The sequence below is a fragment of the Molothrus ater genome, chromosome Z (assembly GCF_012460135.2).
Source record: "Molothrus ater isolate BHLD 08-10-18 breed brown headed cowbird chromosome Z, BPBGC_Mater_1.1, whole genome shotgun sequence".
Taxonomy (NCBI): Eukaryota; Metazoa; Chordata; class Aves; order Passeriformes; family Icteridae; genus Molothrus; species Molothrus ater.
The window spans coordinates 49,025,931-49,050,614 of NC_050511.2; the positions used below are offsets into that span (position 1 = coordinate 49,025,931).

The 24,684-nt window shown below is 43.4% G+C and overlaps 1 protein-coding gene across 1 annotated transcript in view; it reads right to left on the reverse strand.

The window, feature by feature from the left end:
* SNX30 (sorting nexin family member 30) overlaps positions 1 to 24,250 on the reverse strand; it is a 52,841-nt gene extending 28,591 nt beyond the window's left edge. The window contains exons 1-2 of the mRNA XM_036403537.1: positions 23,966 to 24,250; positions 2,433 to 2,621 (exon numbers count right to left, since the gene is read on the reverse strand). Of these exons, the coding sequence (XP_036259430.1) occupies positions 2,433 to 2,621; positions 23,966 to 24,127 (351 nt within the window). The 5' untranslated portion in view covers positions 24,128 to 24,250. The remainder of the gene's footprint in view (positions 1 to 2,432; positions 2,622 to 23,965) is intronic.
* Positions 24,251 to 24,684: the final 434 nt, after the last annotated feature.

Genomic DNA, 24,684 nt, shown 5'->3' on the forward strand with positions numbered 1-24,684 from the left:
AAGGAAACTGCTTACTAACTTGTATTAGTAACTGCATTAGCAAGATGAACACAGGATATGAGAGAATCAAGGAAGTCAGTCCTGAATCACTTTCTTGTTAGCTGGAGGATTACCATTACATTCTTTAAATGTGTTCATCCACAAGACAGGCTAGGGAATGCTACCTGGCTCTTATTAGGGAGCTGTGAAAACAGGTACACAATCAGGATCAAGTAAACTCTTAAGTCTTCCTTTGCAAGCCAATGTTTTGACCCTTCCTCAGTCACCACCACCTGCTGACAAAGGTATGAGAAGATGAAAAGCACAGGGCATACTGCAAGACATTTTTTTTTCCTATTAGAATGAATAATGTAAAAACAAAGAGGGAAAAAAAACACCCACACAACACAAATGAGACAGTGATCAGTCTACACTCTTCCCTACAGTGGTATCCTGTCACAACCACACATTACAGCATTAGCAACTCCCCTGGTGATGCTGCTTTTCAGTCTTCAGAATAACTCATTCTATGACCCATGTTTATCCAAACCTTTGAGGTTCCAGAAGCATTCTCCAGTAAAGAAAAAAAACCCAGCTGTCCCTGCCTCCTCATTCAGAGTCACCAGAGAGGCCTCAAATTTCTTTCCTGCAAGGCTATAAGGGAGGTGTTGCGAAGGCTCCTCATCTCACTCCATGGATTATTCTTGTGCAGCTTTTTTGCCATGTTTAATTACTGCTTGCAGATTCAATGGCTAATTGGCAATTAGCTTGTCACCGAAGACACCTTGTTTGTAGGGGAAGAATGAGTTACACCATTAATACTGTTAAGTCTTGAACAATGATAGTCCTAGATAGTCCTAGAGGTTGTGACCCTAGAGATTAACCAGGAGTTTCCACAAATAATAAAACTAAATAGATGAGGATTTCATGATGATTCAGAAGAACAACTTACTCAGTTTCATAATTGCATTGCAATGGTATGATATAGCACATTCACGTGCTACAATGAGACCCAAAATAAAACAAGTATTAACAGACAGGTAGGTAGACATCAAAATCAGAAGTATAGAATTATTTTTTAAATAAGAAAAGAGACACAGTTTGGTAATACTTCTGATCTAAATATGGTAAAGACCTTGGCCATGTTTCTGCTTTAAAAAGAAAATGAACCCTTGAACATTAGGATTTCCAAGCATAGGAACATTATTAGGGTGCCACTATATAGAAATATTTTATATTGGCAGAATAATTTGAATCTTAATTTAAGAGAGAAACATTAGCCAATTTTAGCCATTTCTCTATGGGAAGATGCATTTTATTTTGTGGTTCCTATTCCTTCTGATGAAGTAATAGCTGAAGGCTAAACTGCTCCAAGTAAAAAAAGATACAGTGTTTCCTGCAAGATTAAAACTGTTAAAAGTAGAAATGAATGACAGAGCTGTGTTAAATGTGCAGGAAGAGATAGTTACTATTTTGGAGAAACTCCATTTTGTCCTGTGCAGTCTGAAAGTGAAACTTTGAAGTGGACATTTGGAAAAAAATTATCTGTGGCCTGTAAATGTTCCTTATCTCCATGGAAAATATTTGCTCCAGTACATACTGCCATCTAAGTGGGCTGGAGGAATGTTAATCTTTCTGGACAAATATATCAAGTATATTACCAGTAATGTTACTAAACACCTTTTGCCTTGGTAACTACAAGTGCCCAAAGCAGATGTCAACATCACCTAGGAGCTCATTATAATAAGAATGAATTAGTTAAGAGGAATCAATATTTTAGCTGTGAATGTAGTGGACTTTTCAGATCACTTTTCATATAAATATATATAGATTACATTCATGACTGAACTGCAACAGGTGCTGAAATAATCTCCAGACACTTTTGGTTGGCAGCAGCATTCCTAGGCTACTTCATTTTATTATCAGCTGTAGAGCTATCTGAACCAGCAACTGCATGAAAGCTAGTTTACAGCTGAGGATCAAGACTATGATTTTAGTGGATAACCGAGGAAATGTAGAAAACACTTCCAGCAACAAGCTTAAAGCATTTCAGAAAAGGATAGACAAAAAAAGTGAGATGATTAACAGTGAACGAGTAACAAGGCACATTCACCTTAAGGGAACTCAAACCAAGTGAGTGTCAGATTACTTAAATGAACAAACTGTGAAGTTAATGAAAGAAACTGGCCTTGCAAGTTTACTCTGATTCTTAGGAATCAGAGACAAAAAAATAATAAACCTACGTTGACATGTTAAAAGCTTTTTCCACAATTTCAGATACTGAAATAAGTTGTGCTAAGAAAAGTCACATCTTCAACACATTCACAAGGTACCAAAAGACACTCAGTTCTTGTCCTTAAGATAGGAAAACAGTGCAAGATGTGAATATCCAGCATGACCTCCAGTTATTCCACAAAGAAGGAAGTACTAGGAAAGAGAATATTGCTTCGTACCTTTGTTGTAACCCTGTATGTAATATACGTCTCCATTGTGCACACGTGTTTTTTGGGATCGTCAACAGTAACAAAGAGGTCTCTAGTTTCCACATCCAAGTCATCATCCAACTGCAGTCTGTTGAGGAGAGATGAGGAGGAGGCCGGGCTAGAAGTGTCCACGGGTGTGCCATTGGGCAGGCTGAGATCCTGTATTGGAGAGAAAAAAAAAAAGGAAGTTTTTAATAAGCTTAACAGACTCAAGGTAAAACATAGTATTTTCAAAGACACCACAGACAAGCTTCTCTGATATATTATAAGGGTTGTTTGTTTCAGCATCCCCAAGGACCACACTTTTCCAGGACACCTGGGCAACATACTAAAGTCTTCAAGCATTGAGCTGAGGATAAAGCACATTACCAATATACCTTCCCTAAGTACAGAACAACCTGCTTTCAATTCCTAAGGAATGACAGCATTGCTGAACCAACACTTCCTGGTGAGACTGAGCCAACCTAGACTGAAAACAAAACAGCTAGGCAAATCAAGAGACCTTATAAGACAGGTTTCAGGTGAAATGGCAACAGTTCAGTTGTCTGGAATGCAGTTAGCTTTCACCTCTGGAGACTCCTATGGTGGAGGAAGGAGCAAAACTTCCATCAGAGGCCTCCCATCCAGTCCATTAACCTCCACACATGTTGACAGCAGCCAGAGTCTGAACTGCCATCACTGCAGTACACAACAGTCACAGATTATACTCTCCCGCACAAGAGACTAGGCACACCTCCCTTTTGGAGTCCTAAAGCAAATGAAAACACTACTTTTTCCTTGGAGAGGCCCTCATCCCCATTCTCCCCAGCCAAAGAGTGTCATCCAGCACCTAGAGAAGAGAGAGGCCAAAAGATCCAGTAAGTTGCTATTTTAGGAAGAAAAATACAGCAAAACAACTTTATAGCTAACATGGTACATCCACACACCTTCATATCTCACACTTCAATACAAACCAACTACTCCATAACAGTTGTTATTGCATATGAAAAATGCGTATTTTGTGATTGGCTTTTTGCAAATATTAAAATGAATATTATATGTGTTGTGTTAGAAAGTAATGCTGTATTAATTCTCTTAAGTAGTGTGTTAAATATAGTTTTAGGTTATAAAAAATGTTAAAATAGAAACTATGCTATGTAGGATACTTTTTTTAAAGAAAGGACTCACAGGGAGATAGCAGCCACAGGACATCTAAATCTTTCAGAGAAAAAGAATTTATTGCCCTCTCGTCAGAAGAAACAAACTTCTTCCCACCTCGAAGGCACTGTTAGGATTCAGAGGAAGAAGCTGACGATAACCAGACAGAATCCTTTGTTTGAATGTAATTTATGCATCATGTATGAAGTGTATGAATATGCAACAGGCTATTGCTTTTAAGGGTTAATCCTTTGTTAACGGGTGTCCTTTTTCAGGCTTGTGCTGCCCAGAAAAAGGTACCCGGACATCTGTAACTCTGTTTCTATTGTCTCATATTGTACTAATTCAAACTGTCCAAATTATTATTACTCTAATTGTATTACTATTTTTATAACCATTTTATTACTATTAAACTTTTAATATTTTAAAAACAAATTATTGGCGTTTTTCACATTGCACTTGCATAATTATCACAGCAACTTAACACATTTTTTGCTCTGGTTTTATAGCAGAGGAAGCTGTCGGTGTGTGACAAGTTGTACAGAGAAAGTCCTAAGGATCAATGGCTCTTCTTTTCAGAGAAGACAGGACCGTTTTTTGTTTGCATTTTTTTAATAGTAGCACAGGAATTGATTTATCCACAGAGTGATTTACCTTCTTGCTAAACAGAGAAACATCACTACAGCTAAGCACCACATTAACTGTAAGTGTTTTAGTTACACAATGACTTCCTAGACCCAACTTCACACAACTGTAAGTGGCCAGACAAAACATAACATCTTAGCAAAGCAATCACATGTCAATGAGACCCCCTCTGTTCATCCATGCTCCTTTAGCCAAAGGTACAGAATCACAGGCAAGAGCTTTGAGGTAAAGTTACTTACAAAGGTCAGCTTTTGATAATGGCTAAAATCACAGCTAAATTTCTACCAGTCGTTGCCCATCATCATGGGAGTACTGGGATTTAAAAAAGAGCCATCTGTGTGTTGCAGTACTGTAGAACTGTGGCAGCATTGCTCTTCACCTTGAGGGCTGCCTTATGAAGAAGAGAAAATAATTGTTTAGCCTAGACATTTTGGGAAAGGGATAATCTAAACTATTGTGTACTAACTGAGGTTAGATATGTTCCCTCAGCTAATGTACAGAAGCAGTTGCCAAATAGATGGTTTCAGATTTAACTGGGAGGTGAGCAAGACAGGAACTCAGGCACTCAAATGCTCTCAGGAGGGCAAAAGAGCAGGAGGAGCAAGGCACAGCTTGCGAGTTCAGACATGGGGTAGACACTTCAAACTACACAAGTTCTCGCTCAGACTCAGCATAGGAGGAACATGTACAACAGGAGGAAGCAATGGCACAGTAACTCAGTAGATAAGAAGTTCTGTTGAAATTACACAAACAAAATAAGCAGTAGACAAGATAAGGTTAACAACAGGAGATGGATTCAGAAAATCTGCAGTTCAGCTAGACAAGAGAATTTGCTGAGCAGAGTAAAAAGCAAAGCAAACCTTGGGATACCACAGTAGCTTCATACCTTCATACCACAGAAGACAAATTTGTTTCTGTTTCCAAAGTAAAAGACAGCTCATCATTGCCCATGTGCATTGAGCATTAACGTAGAACTTGCACCAGAACTGCAGCCAGTCATATTCTAAGCTTCCAGTAGGACAATTAACTTGCAAAAACAGCTTAAGCCTGATTCCAGAGGAGATCTCAAAAGCTTGTAATAAAACTTCTCCAAAAGAGAGCTTAAAGCATGTGATGGAACCTGCTTAAAATATGAGAATCTAGAAAAAGAACCAAAGATGGAGCTTGCAGTCAGTTAGCTGCAAGCCAGTTAGTATGAAGATAGCACTTTCCTCACTAATTCTCTTGGGAAGTTACAATAACATACGAGTATGTCTTGCACATTTTCAGCAGCACAGAAGTCTGTGAAGGTTTGAATTCACTTCATTGCACTTGAGTGTATTCATGCAGTCATGGGTCCAGTGGAATGTCTTGGGTGCTAAAGGCTGTGATAGTTCTATATTGGATGAAAACACTCCAGACCTACATAAAGCAAAGCTTCTGTACCAGCAGTGGTTCAAATCAGGAGAGCTGCTAGCTGTGGTGGTGGGGAAAGGAGAGATGATGTGTTACTGCACTATACTGCCTCATCTGCAGGATCCTCCCCTGGTAAAGACAGCTGGCATCATACCCTGCTACTTGGCTACTTTTCAGTAGATGAAAGCCAAGTTAGAAGCTAACTATTTCTCCTCCTGAAAGGGTGGAACCTCCTAGGTAAGTGCACTAGAAACAACACATATAGCTGCGGAATCCTTGTTTAACAGTACGCAGGATCAGTTTTGCTTAAGTCTTATGCTATTGCTAGAAAGAGACAGGCTTTGAAGTATGACAGCAAGATACCTCAGGTTGTAATCCTACCATCAGAGCACCTCCATGTCATGTTAATTTCCCAGCCTTTCTTCCATGAGACTTGGGTGATTTAATTTTTTTCTTTTTTTGGTGTTCAGGAAACAAGACTGCAGCATTTGTGTTAGTCTGCTTTTACCACAGGAAGAGGAGTATGTCCTGCAGAGCCTAGTAGGAAAGGAGATATGCAGCCACCTGTGTTTCTACCTGTTGGCAGAACTATCATACTCACAAGCATCTGAAACACTGGCTAGTATTATCCATTTTATATAAACAAGCTAGCAAGCTGTGTCTGACTTCAGTACCAGCGGCTCATGCATCAGCTTCACCTTTAGGGCACCAAGTAGCTGCCCATCCATGTTTTAAGTAACTCTCTGAGGTAGTATTATAAGAGACCAGCACAGTCCAGGTCACAGCAGGTACCTACTGCTTTCAAAGCCTTTTGTCAAAGTACCTGTTACTCACAGTACTCAGTCTGCCATAAAGCTGAGCAGTCCCACAGCAGAGAGGACAGGAAGCTGCTCCTGGTTAGCCAGGAAAGGTGGCTTGGAGAACATGTTTTGCCAAGACATTCTTCACTTCTTAGTGAGCATCCACAAAGATTTTTCCAAAGTTTCAAAGCTTTTTCTAAATTAAAGAGTAAAGATCCTTAGTCTCTGTCCCCCACTTCCTCAGGACAGTCTAAACAGCTTTGTCATCTGTTGAAGTAGGTCAGGTCAAGGTGTAGCAAGGCCTGGATAACAACCTATTGTAGATACAGTATGATATCAGACTTTCAGGTTCATGAGCTACTGGTTCTTGCATACAGCTGTGAAACAACCACAAGAGCAGGCTTTTCATGCATTCCTATGAAGTTCCCAGAATTCCTCAAGACATCTGAATTTATGGATACAGAAGTCAGGTGATTTTAGCAGCATGTTTGGTATCCTACAGTACTAGGCAAGTAGGACCGAACTGCCTGTGTTGGAAATGCAACCTGACAACTACGCAGGCTGCCATCTGGTAAGGCTGCTTCACATTAGTTTGCTAAATCATGCTCTTCAAACACCTTGACTAGTCAGCCAGCCCAGAAACAGATATTAAATCTATCAAGAAGTTCACTTCATCCAAACATAAAATTCAACTGAATTTTTTATACTAGAAGTCTGCATGTGAGCTTAAAAATTAGTTGGGAAGTTTCCAACTGTTGTCATCTTCTCCCAGGAGATTTTCCACAACTCCATTTACAGAGCAGTTTGGATCCACAAAAAGTAGAAACTTCAGGAGCTTGGTATTCAGTCTTCTGGATGGCAGCCTCCCCCCACAGAGTAGTTTGCCAGAGAAAACATCCAGGACTCAACCTTGAGGGCCTAAATTTCCATAGGTATTGTTTTATTGTGGAGACCATGGAGTCTTCTGCTGAGTTACAAGCAACTAGTTAATATTAAGGTTTCCAGAAAATGAATGCTAGTTTTCGCCTATCCTGCCTGAGCAAGTGTACAGCTTAACCAGATAGCTTTGCTGTCAAAGCAGCAGTCCATGAAGAAGCAGAAGATCTGGCTCAGCCAGGTCTTCCAAGCACAAATAAACTCACCTCTGCAAAGAGTTACCCTGAACCCATGTGATGCTGTGGGCACACTACTCCCATTCAACAAGTATTGTGTGACACAAAGAGACATTTAGAAATGCTGCTGTTTAGAGGTGCACTTAACCCTAAAACCCCTGCATAACTTAGAGACCTGAGAGCCAGGCCTATACTGCTCCTAGAACCCCATTGCTTTACTTCGGAAATTCAGAGTGCTGTAGACTTTCTCCTTCTGTTTCAAGGTGTTCCATTGCTTTTTGCCATTCATTTCACAAAGACACAATGACAGAGCCATGTTAAGCAGACAACAATTCCACACAATTATAGCTGGGTTTTGGAACACTGTTATCTCCATACCTTCAGTACATGACAGTAAGTCATATGGGAATGGCAGCCAGTGACTGGAAAACTGAAGTGGTTTAGACACCAACATTCCTGAGGGCACTGTAAAAGCTTACATGAACTTGGCTTTCACAGATCTATTCGTAACACTCCTTGTCTTATCCCAGCAAGTTTTGAATGCAGGTATTTTTTGTATAGGTCAACTCCATGTAGAAAGAAAAAGCACTTCTGCATCTCCCACTACACCTAGATTAGCTCATCCATGTACAGTATTCTATCAGAAGACCCACCTGTTTAGTGAAATTTCAGTCTACACAATACTATTATTCAATACCAGCTAGAAACAGAACAACAGAAGAAAATGCATTTACTTCCCCTTTATGTATGTTCAATTTCCTTCTCTATCAGGCCGGAACATCAGATTTTGTTTTTCAGAGGTCACTTCTGTTTCTTCACATATCTGAGATAGTACATGTCCTAGCCTCTTGCACTTGCTTTTGAACAGTTAATTTAAGGCCCCAAAGTGGGCATACAGAGTGCAGAGAAGAGAGAATGCTGTGGACACAGAAGGGATGGAAAGAACAAGGCAGTCATACTCAACTGGGTTTAAAAAAAAAAATCCCCACAGTTAAATGCCAAAAACCCTGTTCATTTTCAAGAAGAAGAACCATGTTCCTACACTGATCCACAAATAAGACAGTGCTAAGTTGTTGTTTGACAAAAACTGAAGAACTGTGATAATAAATTTCTAGTCTAGACCTACCGTCCTGGAGAAGCGTAAATTGTTACATGTGCCAGCTCCTGATATTCTTCTCCAATAATGGAAGGGATGGTACAGTTTATGTGGATGTACTCACAAGGAACAAGATGATACTTTCCAAAGAGGTCAATGGTTTCCATTATAATAATCATCTAAAATCAGACTGTAAGGTTGAGGCCATTTTAAGAGGAACAGAGACTAAGAACAAATCAAAAGGAATTCCTCTTGCTCCTAATGTGTCAGTAGAGGAGGAACAATGATGGGCTGCTGAGGACCCAAGTGAAATTTAAACTTCTTAGATGTGAAGGGTATTATGAACTGAGTCTGTGGGCTCTGCACAGTCAGGCAGAAAATACCCAATTTAACAGGGCCACGCTTCATCTCTAAAGTTTCAGCAACACAACTGGTATTTTGCTCATCTAGCCAAAAATCCACTAGATAAAGACTAGACCAATTTGCTCTCAGAATATTTTAAATAAGTGTCCAAGTATAAACATGCTGCCAAGCCATGAGTCTGGTGACTTTGCTCTGGTGTTCATCATTTGAACTACTATTTCTGCTCTGTAGGTCAGATTTGGCTAGAGACACACTCCTCAGTGTGTGGAAAAAAAAAGGAATTTAAGATGCAACAGCTAATCATGATGGCCTGCAGTTTGGTACTGCTTAAGGCCTGGGATCATTCTTGCTTATACAGGTATCATACTTGGAATAGTGCTTCTTTGCATTTCAGCTGGACAGAGAAACACTGAAACAAGCTTCACAGAGGCACCACATGGTTGACACAAGCATTTTCTAAGCCTTCTCATGTAGGTCATGGGATTCACACCTTGTTTCTGAGGTTAACAGCCAAATTTCATAGGATGGATTATTTTACTTTGTGGTTTGTTTTCTAATAAGTCATCCCAGTTAAGCTAAACAGAACAAGAATGTGGGCACAGGAACATTCTGGGAAACAGCATTTTCAGGAAGAGCGATAAGCTATCTCCTACCTCTGTTGCTAAAGTCTAAAGGGACACAGCTATAATACAGCTTAGTTTCAGCATTCCTGCGTACCAGGGCTAAAGAAAGTGTCAGAAAAAAGTGTCAAGTATCACATCAGACTATCTGCTCATACAGTCAGTCTAGCTATAAGTCTGTCTTCCCACAGTCCATAAAAAGCAGGTTTCTTTCTGTGGTCCAGAAGGGGGAGTGTGCAAACCCCACTCTAAACCTAAATATTTTCAGGTTAGACTCTAAAAATCAGGAATGTGAGTAGAATCTCACAGATGTTTTACAACAGTTTACAACAGTTAAGACAAAACTTTCAATACTAGTAGTAAGCCATGTTACTGTGCTGCTTTGTGCATGAAAGGCCAAATGCCTTTGGAGGACAGGCATCTGGAAGATGAAATGGGTTATTATTTGCAGCAGACATTAATAAGGCAAAATGTAAAGTTATAATACATGTTTTGAACTTACTAACTGCCATGAAGCTGACATGCACACCCCCCAAATCCTTTGCACAGGAAATAAAGTGCAAGGAATAACTTCAATATTACCATAGCTTCCTTACTGTAATAAATATCAAGAGGTAGCTCATCCACAGGATGAGCTTTTCTCTTAAAATAAGAAGCTTCAGATACAAGGCTAGCTTTTACATCTGTTTTTAGAGCACTTGAGTCCTTGCAGAAGGCTGAATATGTCTTCCTAAGCAAACTGCCAGGCTGGCAACTGTGCAGCATGATTAGTTCAGTTGTGTTTAAGCTGCAGAAAGTAGTATAAAAGTGATTATGACCTGATGGGAAGCAAGAGAGTTTAAGGTTTGGGCAGAACTTGGATGCTCCTTTAAAAGAGCTAGAGGTTTTTTTGTCCTTCTATGGTTTTCAGTAGTAGGCAACAGGCACCAATTCAAGTCTATCTTCAGAGCTCAAAGGCCTCCACAAATGGCAGAAGCTACATGTCCTTAGGAAGATTCAGAAAATAATGGAATTTATGACCTCTAGCTCTGTTAAGTTCCATGTCTGTAGGAAAGGTTTTTCTTCCAGTAATATTATTTGTTACATGAGATTCTGCAGTTGTGTGCACAAAACCACCACAAACATTTCAACATGTTAAAGAGCACCTTGTCAAGAAACAAGGCTAAGGAACCCTGTGTTATGTTTAAAGCTTCATTTTCAGAAGCTGAGCGCTGACGTTCTACATAGCAAAGCAGCAGCCAGGATTTCAGACCACAAGCAGGAAAACTTGAATGCTGCATATGACTAGGAATCATTCCCAATCCAGGAAACTAGATTTATATCTGATTACAGATGGAACAGTTTATTAAGCTTGTCCAAACTAAACTGCCTTCTCCTAGAGACATACAGTTTTGTGTTAAAGCTCTGCAGACATATCATGCAGAAGTTGGGGTTTTCCCTCCACTCTCTAGAAGCAGATTTCATTGTTACATCTGTTATCCAGCTACCCAGTATCACCAAACTGTTCATTTGGCTTTTGAGAGCAAACAGTAATATGCTGGGTTTTTTTCAATGTGAACAGATGCAAAGGATTGAGGAGAAACAGAGAAGAAATAGGAGGAAAAGAGATAAGAGGGCTGGAAAGCACTGTAGTATCCTAGTGATTATTTCATTTAAACAAGAAAGAAAGAATATGCATACACTACAATGTGGGTTCCCTCATGCTCTCTGTTTCAGATGACTTGCAATAGTTTTCCTGACACAGACAAGTGAAGATTTTGTGAGAGCAAGTCATACTGACAAGGTACCACTGTGCAAGTAACAGAGGCCAGAGGCCAAGATACTTAGAGGGGAGAATTCATGTTTACATCTCATGCCCTGGAAGACCTGGAGGAGTGTACTCTTGGAGAAGCTCTCAGAGTTAGTTTATGCAGGTGCAATTTAAGCGATATCCCTCTATCACATTTGCTGATATACAAGACATTTTCCAGTAGAAAGGCATTTGCTCTCAAAGGGATAAAATAAACAAAGTGCTTATCTGTTGAAAGAAAAAAAAAAAACAACCCTAACCAAACCAAACAAACACAGCAACCTAACCAAACAACCCACAAACAACCCTAAACTAACCAAACCAAACAAACCCAAACTAAAACCCACACACATGACCGCTTTAGTTGCTGCTTTGAGGAGAAAAACTGAGGAAAAGCAATCACAAAATATTTCCTCACAATAAGAAAACTCTCTATAGAGACTGATGGACTTTTGTATTCGTTTTGCACAGCCTGGTTTCTGGTAGGTGGGGAGCCACAGAGGTGGCTTCTGTGAGAAGTTGCTGGAAACTTCCGCAGTGTCCAGCAGAGCCAATCCCTGATGGCTCTGAAGATGGACATGCTACTGGCCAAAACTAGAGAAGCTGGTAACACCTCTCTGATAACATATTTAAGAAGAAAACCAAAACAAAGTCACAGGTTTTTGCTTCTAGTCAGAGAAGAGAAGGAGGTGAGAACACGTGAAGGAAACAACATGGAGACACCAAGGTCAGAAGGAGGGGGAGGAGGTGCCAAGATTCCTCTTGCAGGCCGTGGTGAGACCATGGTGAAACCGTTGTGTTCCTGCAGTGTGTGGGGATCCACAGGAGATGCAGAGATCCACTCACAGCCATGGGGATCCACGGGAGATGCAGAGATCCACCCACAGGCATGGGGATCCACAGGGGATGCAGAGATCCACCCAGAGCCCGTGGGGACCCATGGGGGATACAGAGATCCACCCAGAGCCTGTGGGGATCCAAGGGGGATGCAGAGATCCACCCACAGCCCGTGGGGGAGGTGCCCATGCCAGAGCAGGTGGATGTCTGGAGGAGGCTGTGATCCAGCAGGAGACTTGGTGGAGAGGGCCCTTGTTCCAGGCTGGAGCAGCCTGTCCTTGGAGGACTTCACCCCATGGAAAAAGTGACCCATGTTGCAGCAGTTTTGGGATGACTGTCTGCCCAAGGGGGGAGTTCATGCTGCAGCAGGCGCAGTGTGGCTGCTGTCTGTGAGAGTGGACCCATGCTGGAGAAGTTCATGGAGAACTGTCTCCCATAGGACGGACCCCACGGCCTGACAGGGGAAGGACTCCTCTCCCGGAGAAGTGGAAGAAAATCTTGGTGATGACCAAAACCCCCATGCCCTGCCTCCCTGTGCTGTTGGTAGGAAAGAGGGAGGGGCTAGGGGGAAAAAGGTGTTTAAGAGCTTATTTTACTTCTGATTATGCTCCTCTGATTCTGTTATAGTCATAAATTCACTTTGTAACTTAAGTTGAGCCTGGTTTTCCCTTGAAGTGTTTTCTCCCAGTCCTAATCTCAATTCATTAACCCTTCATTAATTTTCTTTCTCTCCACAGCCCAGCTATGGCAGGAGATGGTGACCGAACAGCTTTCATGGGTGCCTGGCATTGGGCCACCTCAACCCATGATAACTTGAGATCTACAGACTAATCTATCTAGAGAAACACCTTTTAGTCAATAGTCTAGGCTTATCACAGCCACAAAGGCACATAAGAGGCATACATGGCTTCAAGTGAAGTATACTGATCCAGAAGCAGGCTAGTCAGCACACTGGGAGTCATCATACAAATTGTGAAGAGGTCAGGATGATCACTTGCAATAAATGGCATTGATTAAAGATGTCCACAGATTTTCTGGGCAACAATCCAAAACCCTCAATTTCATCTTGTCAGTATTCAAAAATTTCACTTAATTTGAGTTATTCTAGCATCTAAAAAGCTAAAGCAAAGGTTCCACTCAGAAAATCATGAGCTTCTATCATCTGGGTAGTCTATCACTACCAGATGCCGCTGCTTTCACCACAGAGTTAGCTCAAAGTGCCTGCTGCTAACACTATCTGCACCAGTGATGAGGAGAAGGCTTCCCAGCCACTGAGCAACACCTGTCTGCAAAGGATCCCTTTTCAAGGAACACACAGAATCATTCAAGCTTACTGGAAAAGTGAGAAAAGAGAAACTTTAAGGTAGGGAAGCTTTTTCAGACTTAAACTCAGCATGAAGTCAAAGCACAGATTGATAATCATGACAAAAGCATGTCCTTCAGTGCTGTAAGCCTCCCATTACTACTACAGATCACTGCAGTAGTAATACTATTGATTACTCCAAGACAGGAAGTGAGGCTGTCTTTCTTCACAGGTCTCTGTAATTTGAGGCATGATCTAAAAGCAAGTTTGCATTTTACATTCTCTACATTTTCCTGCAAACCAGAGTACTACACATTTTTCCCATGTCTTTGCTCCCATACATTTGTGCAATGCTTGTCTTCAACCAAGATGCCTAAGACGACAAAGGAGAAACTCATCTTTAAGGGTTATATACACCACCACTTTCACTTCCAAAGTAGCATGTCACCTGTTGTGCATCGCTTCATTGAAGTCACAGTATAGAAGCTCTGATCACAGTGTAGAAGCTCTGAATGTGGCTCTAAGGCAATAATGCTCTCTAACAGGATTTATGCTTTCTGGACCACACTGATCACAGCTCTTGGCTAAACACTTTCCTTGCCTGTTGTATGAACTTTGGATTATTGTCTCAATTTTCAGAACCATTTCACCTAGTTCCACTAACCAGTATCACTTAAGTGCTTACTCTAATAAATACCTCCTGATTTAAGTGAAATATCTGGTGGAGAATCAACAGTTTTGGTATTGTAACATCACCTCCAGATGAAGACAACATCTCTTTCCATCCCTTGACCTACCCAATTTATAAAGTAGAATTTGTCCCATAAATTCACCTGTCAAAACACAGAATCGCAGAATAGGTAAGGTTGGAAGGAATCACATTGGGTCATCTGGCCCAGCCTCCCTGCTCAAGCAGCATTAACCCAGAGCATGTTGCACACTATTGCACCCAGACAGTTCTTGGATATCTCTAGTGAGAATACACCTCTATGAGCAGCCTGTTCAATGTTCCATCTCTTACACAGCAAAGCTCTTCCTCATATTCCGCTGGAACTTCTTGTGCACGTGTCTCCTTCACTGGTCTTTGTTGCATGGCTTGGCACCACTGGGAGGAGCCTGGTCCATTCTCTTGACACCCTTCCTTCAAATACTCATCAGCATTGTTGAGATGCTCTCAGCTGCCTCTTCTCAAGGCTGAAAAGCCCCAAGTACATCAGCCTTTCCTCACTAAGAGATGCTCCATTCCCTTAATCTTCTTTGATGCCCTCTGCTAGACCTGGGCCAGGAGTTCCATGCCTTTCTTGTACTGAGGAGCCCAGAATTGGACACAGCATTCCAGGTGAGGCTCTCCAGGGCTGAGTAGAGGGGTGGGATCACCTCCCTTGACCTGCTGGCACTGCTCTTCATGATGCAGCCCAGGATGTCACTGCCTTCTTGGCCACCAGGGCACTGCTGGCTCATGGAGAGCTTGTTGTCCACAGGACCCGCAGCTCCTTCTCCACAGAGCTGCTTCCCAGCAGGTCACCCCCAGGCTGTGCTGGTGCCTGGGCTTGTTCCTCCCCAGCTGCAGGACCCTGCCCTTGCCTTGGCTGAATTTCAGAAGGTTCCTCTGTGCCCATCTCTCCAGGCTGCTGAGGTCCTTCTGAAGGGCTGCACAGCCCTCTGGGCTATCGGCCACTGCTCCCAGCTTTGTGTTGTCAGTGAAATTGCTGAGGAGGCCTCTGCCCTTCATCCAAGCCATTGATGGGTAAATTAAACAAGACTGGACCCACTACTGGTGGGAGACACAACTAGGAACAAGCCTCCAACTAGAGCTTGTGTCATTGATTATGACTCTGGGATCTGCTGTTCAGCCAGCTCTCAATCCACCTCCCTGTCCACTCATCCAGTCCACTGTCCTTGAGCTTCCCTATGAGGATGTTTTAAGAGACAGTGCTGGAAGCCCTTCTGAAGACAACATCCACTGCTCATCCAACAGGTAGCTGTTTCTTCACAGCCAGCAATCAGGTTGGTCAAGCATGATTGAGTGAATCCATGCTGACTACTTCTGATCACCTTTTCATCCTCTCTGGATTAAGATGGCTACCAAAATTAATTGTTCCATCACCCTTCCAGGGACAGAGGTGACGCTGAGTAATAAGCAGTTCCCTCTGTGTCTCCCTTCCTGCCCTTTTTGAAGGCCATTTAAGTTGGACTGGTAATGGAAATGATAACTCATTAAAATAATTGCAGCTTACTAGAGGTTTTTTTTCCATCTTCAACTGGTAATTGAACTGATGGCACCGCTCTGGTAGCAACTGGTAGCTAGTAACTACCTTGCTGTCAGTTATTGCTCTTAGTAACTGGGAACAAACTGTTCCCCCTTGAAGAGTAACTTTCCACAGATTTTACTTCACAGTTATAACTGCCATGGTGGAGTTCAGACCTTTTTTCACCATTACATCCTAATGATGCGAGCAGTTTTTACCAGCCACAAGATCTTGGAAATTTCAGGTGCACTGGAATCCAGGCTCAGGCAGTCAACTCAGTCACAACTTAAAGAGTCAGTACAGATCTTACAACATGTAAGATCTTGCTCATGGTCAGCAGAGAACAAGCCTCAGCAAAGTTATTTCTGAGAAATACACAAGATAAAATGACATTTTAAATTGACTTATAAAAAGTCTTCCACAGACTTAAAGCACATGCAATTTACAATCTTAAATATGCATTTCAGGTGTGGCAAGTAGATTTTTTTGCAGTGGCACTAACTCTACTGCACCAAAAGAGCTGCCTGCCTTGTCTCCTGACCTACTTTACAGAGAGCAGTCTCCCAGCTCAGTGCTGGAGCAGCATGTGACAGCCAGACCATCTGTTTAAGATACCACAAGAGTACACCACTATGCTAGAAGACACCAGGACAACAATTTGCACATAAATCTAGGAACTGAGGTCTCCCAGATAGGTGTGTCAATGGCAAACCTTCATTCTTTATCCTCTGCCCCTCCCACCATCAATTACAGGGACATGCTTCCTGAGGCACTGATAGTAGGAGGAGGTCCCCATATAACAGTAATCAGAGAACTTTGTTATCAAAGTGGTTATCCCTTCCTATCCATGAATGAGGTTGGAAAACATTCAGCTACTTGGTTAAGTTTAAGGCACTCCAGCACAGGCAGCTGAGGATTCCTTCTCAAAAAAGCATAACTTTTTCCATGGCTGACAAGTTACTCCAAGACTCATCCTTCTGAAACCTGAAGAACCAACTTGCTCTATGTATGCTCTATGTTTCCAATACTCTTATCTCATTATGTATGAAGCAATCCTGTTGAAAATATTATGAAAGCTGTGCAACACTGAATTCAACCTCAAAGTATACACCCCTCCCTCCATTAAGCTGAAGTAAGAACCACAAAGTAATAACACTGTACAGAAGAAGCTATGTTTAGCTTTACCAGGAGAGATTGAAAAAGTAATGGTACTAAAATAGTTATGCTGATTCAAGTGTTTGTTCTAACTTGCCAGCCATCCTTCATGTTGTTCAAAAAGAAGTTTACTTCAAGAAACTGGCTGTAGTTGTTTCATAGAGACCACTGAGTTTCACAACAGTACTAGAGCACCTATGGTGTAAGATACGTGAAAAGTACCCTTTCCCATTTCTAAACGGGAAGGCAACTATAATCATTAAGGAACTAAATGATGGAACAGGGTACATCCTCAGCAAGTGTACTGAGAGTACACAACTGTATAGAATCCTTGATCAGATGTCTGTGCTGTCATTGAGGAAGACCACAACAGGCTGGAGAAATGGGCTGTGGGATGCCTCAAAAAATTCGATATGAGGAAACGCAAAGTCATGCACCTGCCAGGAGCAACCCCATGCCCCCATGCAGCAGTGTGTGCTGGAGGCTGATCGACTGAAAAGCAGTTTGGCACAGGGAATGAAACAAAAACCCCCACAGACAGCGATGGAAAAGTTGACCAAGAGCCAACAACGTGTCTCAAGGCAAAGAAGGCAAACAGCCGGGAGATAATAATGCTCAGGGACTCTTATCAGTAAGGATAAATATTTGATAGAACCATGTACAGAAGGAAGTAATAGACTCTTTTTAGTGAAAATTTAAATACTGGAAGTTTCACTTAAACATGAAAAAGATATTTTACTTTGTGGGTAACTGGATGCAGGAACAGGATGCCCAGAAAGCTGTTCAAAAAACAACTTCACAGCATCCTGGGCAGCCTGGCCTATCTGATCCAAAGGTTGGACAAGACAATATGCAGAAGTGCCTTCTAGCCTCAACTTCCCTGTGACTGTCATTTTTGCATCCTGTAGATAGGAGCATAGATCAACCCATCCATACTGACACTGTTTCCCAAGTTCACCAACTTCAGTTTGACTTTCTACAGTCTTCAGTCTGTCCCAAAACTGAGAATTTACCTTCAGCTTCCTTTAAGAACAATACATGGTGCCAGTCTAAGTTCTCATCTAGTCAGAGAATGAAGAAGTTTGTAGAAGCTCATGCAGATTTATTTTAAGTTTTCAGATTACACTGTAAACTGGTTTCATCTGTAGGTGGATAAAGTTAAGAGCAATAATCATAAAATAGCAGCCAAGGAGACTGGAAGTAGAGCTTCAAACTCCCAGTATATTTTTTAGAATTGGAGAGGTGCCAGGCTCCCTTTCAGAGTAAGCGCTATGTAACAGCACTCCAGCAAACACCAAGGATATTTGATAAGGTGCTAATAAGAAGTCTAGGAATTCACCAGGGTGGTAACTTGGAAAGAGAGGAGCATGCAAACAATAGTTTTCAGTTAGTAACCAGAAGTTTGCAGTAGGAGTCTTGGAGTCCATCTCCATGAGCTAGCAAATTCAAGGTATGCATTCACTACAAGCCTGGTATTCCACATCAGCTCTGCTATCTGCTTGATATACTGCCTGTAAAACAGCCTTGAAGCTCCCATCAGCTGTATAGAGTTAACTGAGGCAAAAACAAGGTAGGCAGAGCTTCCAAGAATAAAAGCTGAGAAAGTTACAGGTAGCTGGCCACAAGTACAGTTACAGCAGTTAGAAATGTCTGAAAAACGACAAGGGAGCCTGAGTCCTAGGACAGGTGGGATATGAAATGTTTTGGAGTTCTTGGCAAGAAACCAGTGATGTGAATCAGGACTCTTATCAGACAGCTGCCAGTGTCAAGGCAGACCACAGCAAGAATAGCCAACACCACCACGTTAGGAAGATACACTTAGATTATACAAGTCTAGAGGGACCACAGCTAGACGACAGCGAAACTTGAAAGCCAAACAGAACACTTCCTTTCTAAATCTGCACAGCCTGGCACTTCCCAATCTTAGCAGCACCCTACTAAATCTACATAGCCTCAGAGGGCCTGAATCCAAGTCTTCACAGAGCAAAATATTGTCTACTTCTCACCTCTGCTCTATACTCAGAAACCTATTAATACTGCCTTTTCTCCTAATTGTCAAAGCATCTGTCCCGGTGCACAGAGCAGATCTGCTATTGAAAGTGACAAACTTGAGCACATGCACAAGCAGAACTTCCTTCTTTATTAAAAAAGAAAAGGCAGAGAGAAATTCAGGCACTTCCCCATGTCTTGCCCTCCTTGGCAGTGTATCTACTCTAAAAACGAGATCTTAATTAGCTTTTATGTGTTCCAAAAGCTAAAGCAGCAAGGCTTCAGTTTTACAACTAATTCTACAACTAACCTGCCATGCAACTTGGGAAATTGTTTTCTTCTGCATGTTTCTCCTCCCACGTGATGTTAAAAAAACCCCAACCAAATAAAAGGAAAAAAACCACAAAACACAAGAAACATGGTAGCACTCAGGTTCCGCTTTAGCTGCCTCCTTATCTGAAAGCTAGCAAGGGTGAAAGGAGAATAAACTCAAGGACACTCACTCACTCAAAGGTGCTCAGGCATCAAGACAATATTTTAAGCAATTAGATTTCAGGGGAACAGAAAGATCTTTACAGAAACACATGGCCAATATATTGTCATGGTTTGATGCTGGCACAATGCCAGTGCCCCCATGAAAATACATTCTCCCAGGTGTCTGCTGTGAGTTGTGACCAGGAATAGAGTGAAACAGGATCCAACTTAAGAATAAAGAAAACTTTATTAACCTACAACTATATGTAAAAAGAAACACACAGAAAGACTGAAAACCTTCCAAAAACACCCCTCCTCCCCCCACCAAATTTCCAATACATCCATCCCTCAGATCCCCAACTCTCAGTCCAGCACCACCCTTTAGATAATCAATTCTCAGTTCATCAAGGGGTGAGGAGTCCCTCTTGTGCCATAGGCTTCCCCTGGAAATGCAGTTGAAACCTCATGCATTTCTATGTCGCTCCTGGCACCGCCCGGAGATCATTTGCCATCGTGACCTCTTCCTTCCATGTCCAGTGCTCTCACCACTGCACATGGACCAGAGCTGCTTCTAGGGTCTTCCTTTTAAGGGTGCTTTGTCCAGTTCCAAAAAAAAAAAACACAGTCTCTCACTTTCGGGACACCTGTCCCCCCCACATTTCACCCCCTGGGGCCAAGGGGTCTCAAAAAGAGAGATCTCCTCCTCCACTGAAGATCGAGGGCACCAACCAACCTCCTCATCCTTGTCTCTGTTTACGCACTCTTTCACATAACATCACTGCACTCCCTTGGCTCTGAGCCATTGCCTCCCCCTAAATGCAGTCTCTGTGTCACAGGAAAAATGGTTCTGTCCATGGCTATACAAACGTCCAGCCAAAGGCCACTCCATCATCTCCTGCCACCTAAGATTCTTCTCCACTTCTCTCCCTCTCTCTCTCCCCCCCCACCCTGGGTGCTGGCTGCCCAATGCCTCTTGCTCCTCCACCCTTCCATCCTCAGGGCCCGGGCGTACCTCACCCGGCCGCATGGCTTCCCCTCCCCCGCCCAGCCGCAGCAGCCGGGCAGGGGAGAGGCCTGAACCTTTCCCTGACCCGAACAAAGAGAAAGTTTTCCTGGGAGTTCTCTGCTTTTAACCCCCGTGTTCTCAGAGGCGTATCCATGTCCCCAGCGGCCACACCAGGTGCCAATATTCAAATCTGAGCACCTATTGGTTTGACCACAGCATCCCAAAAAACTCACTTCCTCTCAAACCATGACATATATAAATGCTTTAGAAACAAGAATCTACAACTCAAGTGTTTCATGTCTCCTGCAACATGACTGTAAAAGTCAAGTGCTTGGCTAAAATGTCCTTTTCATTTAAGAGATAAGACACTGTCAAAAGTCAAGGTGTCCTGTTTTCTAAAACTACTGTCCATTACAAGTCAGGATAAAGACACTACTTCATATAACAAAAGTTCTGCAGCCCTCTTCCTAAGATTCAGAAAACTTAAGACTAGTCTACTTAGATGGCCTCAGTAAACAGCACAAAAGATTTTCCTTCCCTTTCCAATGACCTACTGCTCTAGTAGCATTAGCCACTGTTCTTGAGCAGCAACCTAAGGTTTATGAGACATCAAAGTTACACAGGATCTGAAATACTACATTATTCCCATATTTGAATCAAAATCCAAAAGGAGACAGAGGCAAGTGTTCCTGTCCTCCAGGTTTCTCTGACTCAGGATAAAGTGGTGTTCTTTCTCAATGGATAAAAAAAAAAAGTAAGAAAAGCATGCTTTAAACAATACAAAGCAGTGATGGCAGAGGTTCAGCCACTTCTATGCTATACATCAGTGGCAATGAAAATTGAAGCACTTTCTGGGCAGAAAACCTCCCTCTACTTTTGAACTTTCTCCCCTCAGAGGATTACAGTCTTGGGTACTTGAAGCTTGCAGCAGAATTTAGGAAGTATTTGCTCAGAGGAAACACAAGGAAACCAGAAAAAGTGAATTATCCACTTCATGGTGATGGGCTACCACCTATTTTCACTAGCCTTCTTCCTAAAGTGATATCCTAGTACCTGTCTGAATATGGACAGTTGTCCCTAAAGAATCTGTCTCAAAGACACTTTGAGGCAGGAGACTTGGACCAAAATTTCTGCACTACCAATCTCCACCAGGTTCTCTAAAAAGACCAGATAGAAGATTAGAACAGCTCCTAGTAAAGTATCAATAAATAACCAATGCAGAGCTTTAAGCCTAAGTCAGACTTGAATGCTGACCTCCCTTTGTTACTCAGCTATTGAAGTTACTCAGCACTATTAGTTGATTAATGAGCCAGTCTCTCAAAAGATAATAATCCATCATCAGAGATTAAGATTTTTAAGATTAGCACTGGAAGTGTCCAAGGCCACACTGGATGGAGCTCTGAGCAATCTGATGTAGTGAGGAGTCCCTGTCCACAGCACAGAGGTTAGATTAGGTCATCTTTGAGCTCCCTTCCAACCCAGACTATTCCACGATTCTGAGACTGAGACATACAAACCACCCAAAAAGTGGTTTTATCTGCTTACCTCCACTTACCCTACTCCCTCTCTATACTACTTAATACACAGTGCAGGCATTGCCTTAAAGCTAGAACACCTGTTTACTCTTTTTTTTTTTTCCTGAGATGGAAAAGAAGTTACTACATTTTTTTTCTTGCCAGTGTATGACATATTAAGCTGAAGAAGGGATATCCCATACACAGCAAAGCTGTTGATCTCCTTCCATCAACAGGATAAGACATATGGCTTTTTCTGCTAATGCAGCTAGAAGGAAAAAAATACCACATTCTCTCTTCCTACTTTTATTCTGCAAGGATCATAGCCTAGTGTCATTTCCAGGTCAAGCACAGAACTGCACTCAAGTCTAAACATCACGTACCACAGACAGTTTTGCTCTGCCTTTTAGAGTATTTCTATGCTGCCAAGTGCCTAGAACAGAACGGTACTACATGCAGGGTATAGGAAGGCGGATTTCATTTCTATTGCCAATGGAAAATCTGGGCAAGAACTTTCCCACTTATGAGAAGTTAGCTGACCAAAGCCTAAATCTAGAGTTATTTCTGCTCCCAGGCTGTCAGGAATACTGATACACTTCTCAAAACCTCAAAGCAGTAAAGCACAGAGAAGCTTGCTTGCACTCCAAAAGCAAAGAAGTTCTTCAATACAACTGAGGAATGACATTACAGGGTGAAAGATATTCCTTATAACACTGCTTCTCACCAGCTCTACAGCAGTGTGGATAGACTGTGCCAACAGCTGCAGCTTCTCAGCTGGCAAGACTTGTGAAGGCAGCTGCCAATTTCTATTGCTACAGGTTTGCCAGACATCAACCTAGTTAGATCACTAAACCATCCATCACTGACAAAAACCTCCCCAATTTCTACCCCTGCCTTAGTCACCCTTTTCTCCGCAGGTCATCAATTGACTCATTTGTTAGATGAAGGCCTAAGTTCTTGAAGAGAAGGTAAACATTGCTTCTCACTAGAGCAACAGTGGGCAAATGTTCAAGAAGAGGACTCCTTACATGGGAAGGAAGAAGTGCTGAATCCCTACATCACAGCTGCACACAGCAGATGGTGAAATACTGAAGAGGCCAGGCTACCTTGACTTACTTTCCTGTAGCATGGGAGGGTACTGGGCTAGATACTGCTGACAGCCTCAAGGCTTTTGGAGCCTAAGGGATCCATCCTACCCAGAAGCAGCTCCATATTCCCCAGGACAACAGCCATAGAAGAAGCACTTCTTGCCACCACCAACTCAGTAAAACCTTGTATGCACAAACCACCTGCACCAGAACTGCATTTAAATCCACATCATCCTTTGCAGTTCTTGCTCCCAGGAAATCCTACCTTAAAAAATTCAGGAAGACTTGTCTACAGGGGTACAAGTCCTTGCAAGCATAGTTAATGTATCAGCAGTGCTATACTGCCACTACCGAATTATTACCACGAGGAAGGCACTTCACGGAATTCACTACTGTCCTGTGAACATATCCCAGAGCTAGAGAAGGGAAAACAAACACAGATACTCCTGCAGAACACCGTGTTGGTACTAGTGCTGGGAAGAAGTGAGCAGGAATTCAGCCTGGAAAGGACAATCACAAACAAGCTGATGATAAGGAAACCATGCCAGCTCAAAGCCTTCCCCGTGAGGACTACAGGAAGGAGACGGCAAAGGAGCTTGCAGCAATGCCTGAAATATTTACACCGATCTGTAGAGTATGAGCCACAGGAGACATAGTAAATAAAATCCTGCCTCTCGCAACCCTCCTGTGACAGCGCGACTACCAGTGTCCCAGACGGTTCCCCGCAGCAAGAGACACGATGTCTTCTCCCCCCGGAGCTGCTCTGTGCTCTTGCAATGGATGTCAGCAGCGCCTAGGGCTTTATCTCCCCACGGCGAGACGAAGCCGGGAAAAGGGATGTGTCAGGGAAACACACACACACAGTCCTCCCCGCTCTCCTTCAACACCAGAGGCCCTCTCAAATGCCGCAACTCCTTCCCCCGGGACATACCTTGTCGGCGATGCTGCGGGGCAGGAGCAGGTCGGGGCTGGGGGTGAGCGCCGGCCCCATCTCCTCGCTGCTGGACGTGGCCAGGGGATGCGGCATCTCCCGCAGCGACTTGGGCCCGGAGGACGGGAGGGGCTTAGGGGCGCTCGCCGCGCCGCCCGACATTGCGCCGGGGCCGGGCAGCGACCGAGGCAAGGAAGGAGGGAGCGGAGGCCGCGCCGCCTCGGCGAGAAGCTGCGGGGCCGCGGCCGGAGCCTGCCCGCCACCGCCGCGATACGACGAGGCGCAGGAGGCGGCGGCTGCGGCGACGACGGAGGAGGAGGAGCGAGCGCAGCATCCGCCTGCGCCGCCGCCCGCCCCTTTCCAAAGCGACATCCGCGCCACCTGCCGCCCCGCCCGCCCGGCCCGGCTTGGCGGCGGGGACACAGGCACCGCCCCCGGCGGCCACCCAGCGCAGCGCAGCGGGGCGGGCCGGGGCGGAGGGGCGGCCGGGGGAGGCATCAGGATTCGTGGAGCCCCGGGCGGGCCGGGGGAGGCAGCAACTCTGGTGGAGCCCCTGGTGGGCCGAGCCGGGCCGGGCCGGGCCGACTCGAGCCGACCCGAGACGGGGGAGGCACCGCGCCACCGAGCCCCGACGGTGACCCCGGAGTGCGGCGGTGTCGCCGCACGCTGTCGAACGGCGGGTTAAGTGTCAGAAAAGCAATCCTGCTCCTCGACTTTTC